Source organism: Nicotiana attenuata, chromosome 2, assembly GCF_001879085.1.
Source record: "Nicotiana attenuata strain UT chromosome 2, NIATTr2, whole genome shotgun sequence".
Lineage (NCBI taxonomy): Eukaryota > Viridiplantae > Streptophyta > Magnoliopsida > Solanales > Solanaceae > Nicotiana > Nicotiana attenuata.
This window is the reverse complement of record NC_031990.1, coordinates 61,705,912-61,719,886: the sequence shown is the minus strand read 5'-3', so window position 1 is coordinate 61,719,886 and position 13,975 is coordinate 61,705,912. Positions and strand designations below refer to the sequence as shown.

Genomic DNA, 13,975 nt, shown 5'->3' with positions numbered 1-13,975 from the left:
ATCAGATCGTTGAAATATCCAATACAAAATCAAGAATTGAAACAATATCTACGCTGGAAAATAGAAGTACTCTATTATAACTTGGCTAGTGTCGTAGAATTTTTGAGTACCAACACGTGGAAGCATTTCACGTTATAGGATCTCTTTGACACACCTACAAATGAAAATATAGTAGTGAAGGATCTAACTTGCAATAAACTGAAAAACCCTCCTCCTTTGTCCGGGCTTGGGACCGGCTGTGTTGTAGTTATACTACAACACAGGCGGAGTTAAAAATTTATTTTTTTTTCAATTGCAACACCAGAGTGTCCTTTATTGAATCCATTACTTTTCAGTAGGAGCAAAGAATCCAAAAGAACAATTCCACGAAGTTAACAAAATCAAAGTCATCAGTAGGTTACTGACGAGAAGGCTTTTTGAATAATTTCATCATATACTATATTATGTGTCGAATGGTCATTACCGTTTGTTCTAGGTGGACGAATCAATACTTTGACACATTTTGAGCTTTTGGCTCTGGATAAAGCAACATAAAGTTGGCCGTGTGAAAAAACAGGTTCGCGTAAATAGATTCCAACAAAATCTAATGTTTGACCTTGAGCTTTATTTATCGTCATAGCAAAGCATAATCTTAAAGGAAATTGTGTTCTCTTAAACTGAACAGGTATTTTCTCGTCTTGTGATGCTAACAATGGTATTCTCGGTATAAACACATGTGTATTTTTGAAGTCACCGCTTTCAATTTTAGCACTTATGACGTGTGTTCTAAAGTCACAACATGTTAATCGAGTACCGTTGCATAAACTTTCACAGGGATTCAAATTTCGTAACAATATAACTGGACAATTTTCCTTTAAAGTTAACTTATAAGGAGGTAGACCAGGAGGATCTAAACTATGTAGGAAATCTTCAAATTGACTTTGATCATTCGGTTCAATAGTTTCATCAATTGCAACAAATGTTGTAACCCTTTCTGGGAATTTAGTGATTAACATATTATTTATCTCATTCACAAAATCATTCCTCGTTGTTAAAATAACACGAGAAGTAAACATAGATGACTTAGGGGAAAATGCATGTAAATTGGGATATGTTATATTAAATAATACATCTAAAGATTCTTCTTCTGTAGTAAAAGGAATAACAAAAGAATCAGGAATCTCAATTTTGTTTTCACAGTTTGTTGGTTCTTTTCCATTTCCAATCCTAAGTAAATATTCACAAAAAGATGGATCTGTTCCTGCGCGCATATTTTGATAGATGCATTTTCTCAAGTTTATTCCAAACATTAGAATATAACAAGCTTTCATGAATAAAATCTTCTTTTTTGCCGTTGCGAACAACTGGAAGAGTCTGCCTAAAGTCACCTCCAAATACAATTAGTTTACCTCCGAATAATGTATTCACATCCATAATATCTTTAAGAAGTGCATCAAGAGCTTCAATCATGTTTTTTTTGTCATCGATGCTTCATCCCATACAATTAGTTTTGCATCTCGAATCAAGGTTGCAAGTGAACTTTGTTTACTAATATTGCAGCAGAAGTTATCATCTATGTCTATTGGCATTTTGAAACGTGAGTGAACAGTCCGTCCCCCTGGAAGGACGGAAGCTGCTACACCCAGAAGTTGCAGTTGCTAAAGCTATAAATCCTTAAGACCTGATAGTTGCTAATAATGCACGATATAAGAAAGTTTTACCTGTTCCGCCGGGACCATCAATGAAAAAAGCTCCTGATTGCTTAGAAGATATTCTATCAATTATTGTGTTATATGACCGCCATTGTTCGCCATTCAATCTCGTTGGTAACAACAAGTCTTCTTCACTAACAATTATGTTTCTCTCAAAATGAACATCTTTTGCATCCTTTGCAGTCACAGAAGGTCTAATATTTTCTGGAACAAGCTTATACTCATTTATGTCATGGCCCATAGAATATAAGATATCGTTGATATGGCTTAAGACGTTATGTCGAACACTTTGTGTCATGATATTCGAGAAACGCTTAAAGTCTTCGGACATTGAATCCTCAAACATTTCCCATAATTCTTTTGGATTAGTAGGGCTGCAATATACTAACAATGTTGCAAATAAACGTCTCAAACTATATGGCATCTGATAGCTTACCGCCTCTGACATACATTCAATCAAACTATTACTACAGTATAGTAGTCCTCTTTTTTCTGCAGATTCTCTAAATGTACTACAAGGTACACCATTAACGGTGCGAAGATCTTCATATGATTTTGGTCCTCTTACATTCATCAATAGTAACCTAAGATAATATCTTTCCCCTTCTGTTGGATGACATGTCACAACACGTCCAATTACATTACGTTTTTGTCGACGTGTCCACATTTTATATCCCGGAGACCATACGAAGTGTTCTGGAAATTCCTTATATAGTAATTGCATATCTTTAGCATGTTCATCATTGCTATTCATAGTAAAAAATTCAGGTAACATTGTTTTTCTAATCATCGGATTATTTAATATTCTATTCACGCTTTCAGTACTTTTAAAAGAAACAAATTGTTGCCCTTCTAAATGTAACTGAAGATGATAAATACTCGGAGTCATTTCACTAATAGAAAAATCAAACAAACGCCATGCTGCCTCTGGGGGTGTTACCCACCTAGCAGATCGATATTCTTTGATTTCATCTATTTCTTCGTTGCCATGTACAGAAAAAGCAATATTATCATGTCCTTTACAAATGTATTTGTAAATATATTTCACAACTTTAATATCCGAACAAACCTCAACATTGATATGACAATCAAACTTACAAAGCAAATAAGGGTTGTACGGGACAACCCATGAATTGTCTAAATATTGTTCTCTTATATGTACAAGTTTTCCTGTATTTCGTCTCTTATAAATTGGATATGAATTTTTTCCTTTAGATGTTTGCTCAGCAAAATCTTTCGGATAGTTGAATTTGCAGAGGCTTTCCCATACATGAATTTGTGGGATTTAAGTCACCACATGGTCCATGCATCATATGTTGAAGCACACGGGAATAAAGATGCTTTTCGGTATCAGCATTAGGTAATTCAGCACAGACAAACTTATCATAAGATTCAGGTGTTAATAATTTATATTCATCACTAAGTATGATCAGAAAATGAGCATGTGGGAGACCACGTTTTTGAAATTCTATAGTATACATAAAAGCAGCAACTTTTCCAAAAAAATTTCTTTTCAAAATATCTGCTTTCAATTCCTCTACTTTTGCCCTGAATACTCGTGATACTAAATCAGGTCTATTTTGAGTTTCGTCAGTTGATAACAAGTGTTGTTTTATTTCTGGCCAAGATGGATTACATGTCATAGTTATAAAAAGATCAGGTTTTCCAAAACGCTGGACTAATGCGATAGCATCCATATACCGCCGACGCATATCTCTCGGCCCTCCTATGAAAGTAACAGGAAGGAATGTTTTTTTCCCAATTTTGGAAGCTTCAGTTTCACCAAGTCTTAGAAAATCAATAATTCCTTGTAGCATATCTATCCGAAACAAATCTTGATTAAAAAAATAAAAATCTAGTCTTTCTGTTTCTAGCTTTATGAACACATCTACTATGAATTGTTGAAATAATCTTCCGCAATGTAATACTTCGTTCTTGTCATTCTCTCTTATCTGCAATTTGTAACAATAATACTCACGGCAAGAAACCGTCTCTCTTTTTCGTTTTCCTTTTTTCAGGACCTGATCTTCCATGTCAAGAAATCCATCGATGGAACACATGTTCTTCACACTTGGTAATTCTTCATGTTCGCAATAACGTTGATTTGTCCGTGCAATTTTTTTAATACCACAATGCCAGCCGTTTTGACCATAAGGAAATAATAGTGGGTATTGCAAAGGATCATAACATCCGTAATAGTAATTCACGGATTGCGTCTTATTACTATGGGTATATATTCGTATATGTGGCGTAGAAACAATATCAGCAGAATTATCTTGAACCCATATTCCAGCTACCTCTGTTGCAGTAGGTAAATTATATACACGTTGATCTAGACATGGATCACATTTAAGTGCGATATAAGAATCAGATAGTTTCGGAACGTTTGCCAGGGATTTCAGAAAGATGGAGTATGGATTAACTGCTAGAACATTCATAAGTCTCTTGACAATTGATTCGTTGATATTCATCGAACATGCCATTCTATTAGCAAGTTCATTTTCGTTATCGTAGAAGTATAACTGCAGATTCTTAACTTTTTTATCAGAGGGAAGTAAATCAGGTATAAAATGATACATTTGTCCTTGAACTCGAAATGTATATATACCATGATATCTCCTTGCTAAATCTTTATCATTGGTTACACCAAGTGAGGTAAACGCGAACATATTATTGTATGTTCTAATATACGTTCGGAAGTGCTTAGATTCTTCACTATTGCCTGTGTACAAATCTGATAATTCATTAGGTAGCTGATATGAAACTAACTTTACTGACCCACTGCCACAACAAAATCCAGGTGGTTCATACTGAAACCTTTTTGCGTTGCAAAATTTACAATTTTGAACGGCTCTTAAACGTGCATAATCTAAGCTGTTTTCATTATTTTTCATATAGACTATTCTGTTCAATCTATAACCTGTATGTTATAAATATTGTTAAAAATAAAGAGTAGCCAAAATTTCCAATAATGAGTAATGTTAGCAGAACGTAAAAGTAAGACTAACCTTTGTTGGTAACAACTTCAGTGGAGGCATTTTGTTGTTCCTTAGATATACCGGATGTTGATCCTAGTGTTTCAATTTATTTAATTTAGATGTACGGCTATGGCATGATGAAGTAACGAAGCTAAAGGTAGAGGTTGTAACCTTACCTCTTTCAAACACACGAAATGAGTGTCCGGCGTTCTTTGCTTTATCAAAAATAGCTGATAAAGTAGGAATTTCATAGTTGGTGCCTACTGCATAAAATATGAAACACATTTCAGAGTAAGTGAATATTCATATTATGAGAATTGATAAAAGTAAACATTGAGATAAATTGTACTATTGTATAATGTTACTTTAACACAAAAGTAATGCTAACCTTTGTTTGAAAACGCTTCAGGGAAGACATCTTGTTGACTCTTACATGTTTCAGATGTTGATCCTGAAACAAAAATTCTTATAATTTAGATGTAAGCCTAAGTTATGACGTGGTAACAAAGATAAAGCTGGAGGTTGTAGTTTTACCTCTTTCAAATACACAGAATGGATTGGAGATACTTTTTTCTTTATTAAACGAACTTGATAAACTACTAACTTCATAGCTGCCACCTATTGCATTGAATATGAAATACATTCAATATTAAGTTAGTACTCAGGTAAAGTAACAGAAATATTAAAAACCCATTATGTCATTCCAACCTTTGACACTAGCAGAAGAAGACTGTCTTATAGTAAGTGCACTTTGTTTTGACAAAGTGACCAAAAATTCAAATAATGAGTAATGTTAGTCGAACGATTAAGACTAACCTTTGTTGGTAACAACTTCAATGGAGGCATTTTGTTGTCCCTTAGATGTACCAGATGTTGTTCCTGGTGCGTCAATTTCATTAATTTAAATGCACACCTATGAGGTGATGAAGTAACAAAGTTAAAGGTATATGTTGTAGCCTTACCTCTTGCAAACACACAGAATGAGGGACCGACGTCTTTTCCTTTATCAGGAGGAGCTGATAAAATATTAGTTTCATGGTTGGTGCTTACTGCACAAAATATGGAACACATTTAACACTAAGTGAATATTCAAGCAAAGTAACAGAAGCAAAGAAGAAGCAATTTGACATCCAACCTTTGGCATTACCAGAAGAAGACTCTCTTATAGTAAGAGCAGTCTGTTTTGACAATATTTTGTCACGTGGACACTTTATTCTTTCAGTTGGACAATCAATAACTGATTTAATGCAACCATTGCACTTTTTTAGCTCCATTTTTTGATGCGTCGTTGTAATAACATTGCTGCTTTTTCATCAGCTGATATCTTTCCATATGCATCACGTCGCTTTAGTTTCTTTTCAGAGTTTATATCTTCTATACATGCACGTTTGTTCTTTTGGTTGGAAAACATTTCTTCACAGACTTATTACAGCGGGATATCTGCTTTTCAAATAGTTCAAAAAAAGCAAACAACAAAGTACTTTAGTAGACTTTAAGCACTGCAGTTTATTGCTTATTCTACTACAATATAAAGGTAACCAAATGCAATATAGAGCCACAATAAATTTATTTCATTTAAAATATGTTAGGTTCTAAATTTACCATTCTAAAACTATATGCCAATTTTAAAACTTAGAACCTCAAACTGTTCTGACATACTAAAAACTATGAAAAAATAATGCTATTTTATTGTTCAGCCCCTATTTAATATGATTGCCTATAGGAAACTTGCTTAAATACAAACTTAACTAATTCCCGAACCCAAAAAAGGTCAATTCATTCATTAAAAAGAACAAGCATAGTTAATCTTAACTTTATGATAAATCGAACTAAGAAAGAGGTTCTTTTTTATCAGGTTGAGAAATATATAATATAAACTTCTCTTGACCTTGGTCTTGCCTAAAGTTCTTGAAAGTAGTCTTCCTCTTTCAGTTGTTATTCTTCCAAGTTCTCTAATCTAACCGAGGAGTTATATATAGTCCTGTCGCAGAAAGATAACTGCACATGAAACCAACTTCACTTCAATTTAATTCTTCATGGATCCAAATACCTATTATAACAACATTAGCTACCAGTCCTTATTGATGAAATTAGAGTTCCTAGAACATATTTAGTGTCAATCATTTGGTTCTTACAATATATTTAGTGTCAATAGTTTGTTGAAGCTGCTATTCCCATTCCCGTAAAAATCGCATAACAAAAGTAACAAACTCTTGCAGAAGACAATACTAAATTCTACAGTGCCTATACACCAAACGGTGCAGCGTCAGTCAAATGTGAACCTATCCAGCTGTTTGTGCTCTTTGGAGCCATATGTTGATGTATTTGATTCAAGGTTATTTATAGCTATCTGATGCAATAAACTTCAATTTAATATTTGTTAGTGGGCACGGTTAGTTTATACCTTCTCCTGAAGTAGTGAGAGAACAAAAAACAAAAAAATTATCTTCACCGAAAGTGCAAAATATGGATGCCTTCCTTATAATTCACTCAGAAGAAAAATAAGACACCAATTACATGATAAAGCATTTGCAATCTTAGAGATAAACACCCGGTTAATCCAATAGAAATAATTTAGTGCAAGAAAGAAAAACCAAAATTGAAACAAGCAGAAAAGAGAAAGAACAAAGACATCGTTTCTATTCTTTTCAAAGTATTAACGTTGCTATTTCAACTTTTTATAACATTGAAGAATTTTATCAAACACCTAAACAACAAAAGACATTGATGTTCCTCATCAATAGATAGAAATACAAATAAAGATGAATCAAAAAGATGTTAGAAGAGATATCCACCACAAAATAGGATCGATGGAAGAGAACACTGTGCGAACTTAAGAACAAGAGGAGATAGAGAGCAGATGTATTAGATTGAGATGATCTTCTCCAAGGAGTATTAGATTGAGATGAAAAACCAGCGGTCGCTGCCACACGTTAAAATTAGAACCCCACGTGTTAAGCTATACAGAGAAACACAGATGCACTGAATATCTATGAAATGAAATGACAGAAGTACCCTCAGGTTGGCTTTTAATTTCAAGAAGTACCCTCAGGTTGGCTTTTAATTTCAAGAAGCACACATGTTGACCTTGAGGTGCTTGCTATTCCCTCTTCTAATAAGTACTAGTAGGGATAGGGCCCGGGCCCAATATGAAGAAAATTATACATTGTTTTGTCATATATTGTATTAGATTAAACACTTAAAAAAATTATGATTAAATCAAGGTATCAAAATTATGTTACTGGTTACTTCTGCTGTTGTATGGCTAGCTATCATCATCCCGTCATCTTGGTGTGAAAACAGTAGATCAATGCTGAATTCATTCAGTTTCACATAATACAGGTACTAATTAGCATGCATCCAAGATCTAGTTGAGCCTAAAGGCACCAGATTACTCAATCTCAAACCTAAAGATACATTCTTCATAGCAATTACTCAATCTCAAACCTAAAGATACATTCTTCATAGCAATTACTGAATCTTTGCATAGAACAGCATGTTTATAGCATTGATGTCAACCAGCTCATAATACTTCTTAAATGTGATAGGACATGCAACAACACTACATTCAATTTCTACATTTCAATAAACAGACTGGTACCACAATTTCGGAAATGTATATGGATCCTAATTATAAGATGTCATTCTACAACATCTGGCCGCTCCAATATCCAAAAAATAATATCAATTGCCTTCAAAAACATAAGCACACACTACTGACAACTATTTACGCAAAAAATGTGGAACACTTTGTTAAGGCGGCCAACTATCTAAACTTTGTTAAAAGATCGGTATAATTTGTCAAAATGTGTCTGTACATCGCATACCGTCTGAGCGAACATCATTGCCTCGACAATCTGTACAAATAAAATATTCATTTTAAGAAAATTAGTACATGGTGAAATATGGTATTTGAGTTTCTAACCTTGACTGTGGCTTTGGTAGTGGTACTTGGTTCCATTTTCCGTTTCTTAGTTGCTTTTGCATCAGTCACAAGTATTGGCTCCTCTTCCATAATTCTGTCGGCACCACTCACAGATGTTGACTCTTCTGGTAGAAACATGGTTGGTTTTTCAGTGTATGATAAAAGAACCAGAGAACCTGCATTTTTGTCCGGTGTTTTGGATGATGACCTTTGTAGCTGAACTCTGAACAGTTTATCTGCAAGTAGTAACTTTGTTGACTTATGTTAACTGCAATGTTGTATGTGTATGTACCTTAACACTGATGATATCATATATCTGTTCAGCTCTCATTGATAACATTCTTTCGTCCAAGCCTTCAGACACTGTTGTTGTTGTTGTGCCAGTTTCGTCTGTAATTTCTACCTCAAAGTGGCACATATGATATGTATGTTGTAAATTATTTCGGTTGAGGTACAATGGATGTCATACAATATCAAATATTGTCAATGACATAATCTTATTAGTAGCAGTTGTTACCTTGGAATTAACATTCGTGGCAGCCTGTAGTTTATGCATTGAATCTCCCTTTTTATTTTGCTCCGAACAAGATGGTTACATTCAGAACAACCTAGCAGATAAAATCGTTGGTAATGCTCAGGTAGCGAAATTTCTACTTCGACGTAAAAAATTTCCGCCTGCAAAATGTAAATAATGAAACAAGTCGTTAGGTTTATGTTTACAACATAAGCAATGGAACTTACTAAATCATCAATTGTTAATTGCACATAATTTTCAGCGACGAAATAATATAAAGTTGCATAGTTAGTAAAACCTCATGAGGAGTGTGTTGTGACAGTAAAATCTAACGGAATATTAGAAAGAATGTACAACAAGAATGGGGTATACAATAAAAGAGTGAAAGAGAGGAACATATAGTTGGCAGAATATAATTCTTTTAGATTTCCTATAGAACATGCAGAGATCGCCATTTTCTAAAATAAAACAAGCAAGCGGATATCTGATCTGTCACTTGTGCAAAGTAAATTCTTAATATTTTCATATCAAGCATATCAAAAGTGAAGCACAAATTTTTAATGAAACAACGGTAATTATATGGAACAACAAAAGTACAACCAATCTTGATCAACCTCCTATCTCACTGTTAGTTTTTCGTTGAGAATTACTGTATTAAAGAATGCCACTTCCTATTATACCCACTACCATATTCAACTACCAATGGATGTGACACTTTAACAGCAGCTAATCCAACCAACATTTCTTAGTTTTTTTTAACGTAAGACAAACAAAAATTATGATTTTTACTTTACCTTTTCAAGCTACCATAAGGCAAAATTAAATTCACCAGACTCACCCTCCCCACTTACCTCAAACAGCCATTTTTAGCATATTTTTGTTTGAATCATTTCCAAATATTAAGATAACGTAGGATGATACAAATAGGATGTAATATAGTGATCAATTCTGCAAATACATTTTTATACCTTTCAATCCCAGGACGCACCAACAACAAAATAGTAAGCGCATCATTATGCAAGTAAAATATTTTGTAATTTAATGAACTCACAGTGGAAGTTTGCGTAGCAATAGCTGAAACACATAATATTTCATCGTCAACAGCTACAAGATTAAGCGATGAAGCTGACTCCGCTGAACTTTTCACTGTGTATTCCATTAGCATTTGTTTGTTCTGATTTATCCTGTAATTCGCACGGGAAATGTCAGATAATTATTTTTTCACAGAAGAAATAATAGTTAAATAATGATGTGGTATATTTTAGGCACAGTTTTATTGTGCCAATTTCGTAATTCAGTTGCTTGCACATATAGGGGATTGATTAAGATTGTTGAGTTGTATCTTGTTGCCAAACGGGAAACTGCGTATGCAAATTTTGTTAATAACCAACGCGGAAACATTATCCATATGTAGAAACAGGAACTGCATGAACTTACCACCACGGTATTTTGTTGTACCTATCCGCTTCGCGAGAATAACAGGATATTCTTGTAGTTGCCTCACTTGTCTCAGTAACTCAGCTCCTTCATTACTTGCCAAGTCTTCCCATATAGTGAAGAAAAGAGGTTTCTTCCTGTACATGTACTTTTATAAGTGTCAGCTAGAAATTTTGTTATGTAATAGAAGATTAAATGACTCACGTTTTGTCCATAACTATGGCTTCTTGAAATCTCTTACTCTGATCAGCGGTGTATTGCATTGCCCCACAGTTTGCCACCACAGCTAATAGATCTGTTGTTATAAAGAAAAAACAAATGTAAGTAAAACCAATATACTTGCATTCACCATGAGTTCCAACAAATTAAGCTGTTACAAGGCATAGGGTAATTTGAAACATACCAAATTCAACACCGGAAGGCTGTTTTTTAACGTCGACGAACGAAATCATACTCAGTTTCAACGGAGGAGGTAATGGTGCCTCCTTTTCATTATTTTTTGGGATAGACTCCACAATAGTAAATCAGTCAACGATCCATTCAAACTGGCCTATATGTAGTGAATAAGGCTGCAGATTTCTAACCTTGGCAGTTGAAATCAGATATGTCTCAAAAAGTTCGAACAAGTTATCAACATCGTCTAATATCGTCACCATAGAGTATCACACAAATTTGTTCCTCCTACAATGTTATTAAGAATGATAACGCAGTAATTATTGGAAGAATACAAGCGAAAAGATGTTATGTTACAATTATAGTTGTAACTTGACTTACGTTTACATCCTGGACAATTATTGTCTGAAAACGAACTCGTTGATCTCTACTGTCTCGTGGCCGAAATTTGTCTACAGCCTGGACTTTGCAAGTCCATTCTGTAGTGAGTGGTGTAATTTCACTAATACTAAGTCTTTCTTCTATTTTATCAATATAACCTGCATATTGGTAACTGTAAAATTGCAAGAACAAACCATCCCACATTACAAATATGAGGCAGCAAATATACGTAAAATACACTTGAAATTTTTTTGGCAACAGTTAGGAATTTCTAGTAAAAGTTGGATTTGGATTTTTTAACCACTACATTTCTCAGTGTTGGAACTCCCTGCTTCAAGAAAGAATCGAAAACTTGATTAAAGATATTCAAGAAATGTTGGTGACACGGAGAAAAAAAGCAGATGTTAATACGATTGGCATGCTAAGTGAAATTCATAGGCCAAAATCCTTTGAAGTTGAGCAATTATACAAAGTCAAATCACGGTTCTTTTCACTCTACTTTCATATTCAATTCAAACACACATGAAAAAAAGAAAATGAATTGAGATCTTATAATTTTGAAAATAAATACTACAACTGCAGCACCACGGGTTTAGGTAAAACAAAAATCAACATGAACCTAGCCCTACTACGCATAATATCCATTAAGAAAACCAAATTTTTATTAAGAGAGCAAAATCAACAGATGTCGATACAATTTTCAACCAAAAATAATCATAAAGAATACAAATGAGGTGGCAAAGAAGGTCTTACAGTGAGAAGGAGTTAACTTTGGGGCTTAAGCTGCAGCTGGCTTTTTGTTGTTATGAACACCATTTCTTCACGGTGATACAACCTATCAAAAATCCACAAACAAAATCTTGATATTCCATTTCAGTTCTTGGCCCTGGAAAACTTTGAATTTTTCAATAGAATTCGAATTCAATAACATCCAAAGCAATAGCACAATCAGCCAAAAAGATCAAGAAATTGCACATATGGATATGCGAAATAAGTTGTTATTAAAGATCAGAAAAGCTCAGTTCTTTGGTAAGGAAATTACACTGAGAGGGGCAGAAAATCAAAGATTTCAGAAGTGTTCCAGTCAGTGAGATGGGTATCTCAAAAAGAAAAAAAACTAATGGGATGGAACCCAGAGAAAAAAAAAAGAGAGAGAAATAAACTGTGAGAACAGAAATCCCTAATTTAAATGCCTATTTCACTCGGTTCACCAACATGATTGAAAACTCGATAGAAGATAGAGAGGAGGAGAGATGCTGCGAGTATAATCCGATGAAATTTCATAGAAAACATCGATTTTTCACAACTTAGAAAAGAAACCCAAAGATAAAAGTTCATATAAAAGAATCAATATGTTGAAGTGGGTATAAATATATAATAAAGCCAACTAATTGAACAATCCAAGAAAAGCAGTAAGATTTTCAAAGCATATGACAACCATAAATTCAAACTCTAAAAATAAAAATAAAAACCCATACTTCAGCAAGTGAAACGAAACCCATAGGGAAGATGAAAGTCATGGTAGAAGAATTAAAAGAGACAAAGATGAGTAATTACCAGAGTAATCCGCCAAAGTGCAAAGATCAGAAGAAGATGAGCAAGGGAAGAGCATATGAGCAAGGGATGAGCAAGAGAAGGGCGGCGTCTGTTTGCAAGAGCTTTTGGTAAAGTGTAGGTTAATTACTTCGCAGCTGTCAAAAAAGCAATCCACGTGTTGATCTGTTAATACAAGGAGTCAGCTAATAAACTTGAATATGACCAAAATATCCGGTAAATCCTACGCATGTTGACCTTAAGGTGCGTGCTATTCCCTCTTATTAATAAGTAGGAATACTAGTAAGGATATTCCGTGCTGCGCATGGCCCAATAATATCTCTAAACAATAGAGTATATATATATATATTATATTATTGTTGGTCTCAAATTTTTATCTAAAAAATAAATTCTGAACGGAACTTGTTTAATGATCAAGTTGCGCTAGATAGCATGACTAATGTCTGCCAAAATTATACATCCTGAAGATATAAATTTTAACATCAGAACAAACTTTATTTTTCATATAATAATCCAACTAAAATATATAATTGTTCAAAAAGAATTGCATATTTCAAATAAAAAAGATATTTAAATTTGGTGCGACAAACTAAGAATTACTACGAAATTGTCCCCTTTATTTTACCATTTTTGTTTAGTGTCCTTTAGATATTGGCCGAGAATTCTTATTTTTAACGTTTGATCATCAAATTCTTCTAGTTATTTTTCACTTTTTGTGTCTTCCTGTGATTAAAAATTAGATGGACTCATGTTTGAAGTTTAGGTTCCTTCCTTGAGTTTTCAAGTCTCTAAATTTCAAGCAAATTCATGAGATATTAGAGAAGGATGACATTTTCTAGAAATAACTTTTTTCTTTCTTTTCTTTTTAAGCTTCGATCATATTAAACCTCAACTAACTATATCCTAGATCTTTAAACAAAATGAAATATTAGAGAATAGAAGTAAAGAGCCTTTGTTTTGAGAAGAGCCTTTGTTTTGCCCTTACTAAATCTCAATTAGCCGCGTTAAAAACAAAAACAAAAAAAGAGTTAGGGGGGAATTCTTATTTTTAATTTGTACTTTCTCTAATTTTACTTAGAATCTTTAGATTATTGGAGTTCAA

At 33.8% G+C, this 13,975-nt stretch overlaps 1 protein-coding gene and 1 long non-coding RNA gene across 12 annotated transcripts; both read right to left on the bottom strand.

Annotated features, from left to right (window-relative positions):
• On the bottom strand, window positions 1,654–5,943 carry LOC109220315. Its single transcript, XM_019384781.1, has 9 exons — window positions 5,805–5,943; window positions 5,632–5,718; window positions 5,486–5,548; window positions 5,204–5,287; window positions 5,058–5,120; window positions 4,846–4,932; window positions 4,700–4,762; window positions 2,986–4,413; window positions 1,654–2,708 (listed from the first exon to the last, which is right to left on the bottom strand). The coding sequence occupies exons 1-9, from the start codon at window positions 5,941–5,943 to the stop codon at window positions 1,654–1,656; spliced, it is 3,069 nt and encodes a 1,022-aa protein (XP_019240326.1).
• On the bottom strand, window positions 8,178–13,086 carry LOC109211317. Of its 11 annotated transcripts, none has more exons than XR_002065687.1 (10): window positions 12,877–13,085; window positions 12,073–12,154; window positions 11,320–11,477; window positions 10,949–11,226; window positions 10,750–10,840; window positions 10,546–10,682; window positions 10,160–10,292; window positions 8,887–9,269; window positions 8,595–8,830; window positions 8,178–8,526 (listed from the first exon to the last, which is right to left on the bottom strand). It is a non-coding gene; the product is annotated as an uncharacterized LOC109211317 (long non-coding RNA). The 11 variants fall into 11 exon arrangements; XR_002065688.1 differs by having other exon boundaries at window positions 8,595–8,770; window positions 12,877–13,084; XR_002065682.1 differs by having other exon boundaries at window positions 8,595–8,997; window positions 9,112–9,269; window positions 12,877–13,083.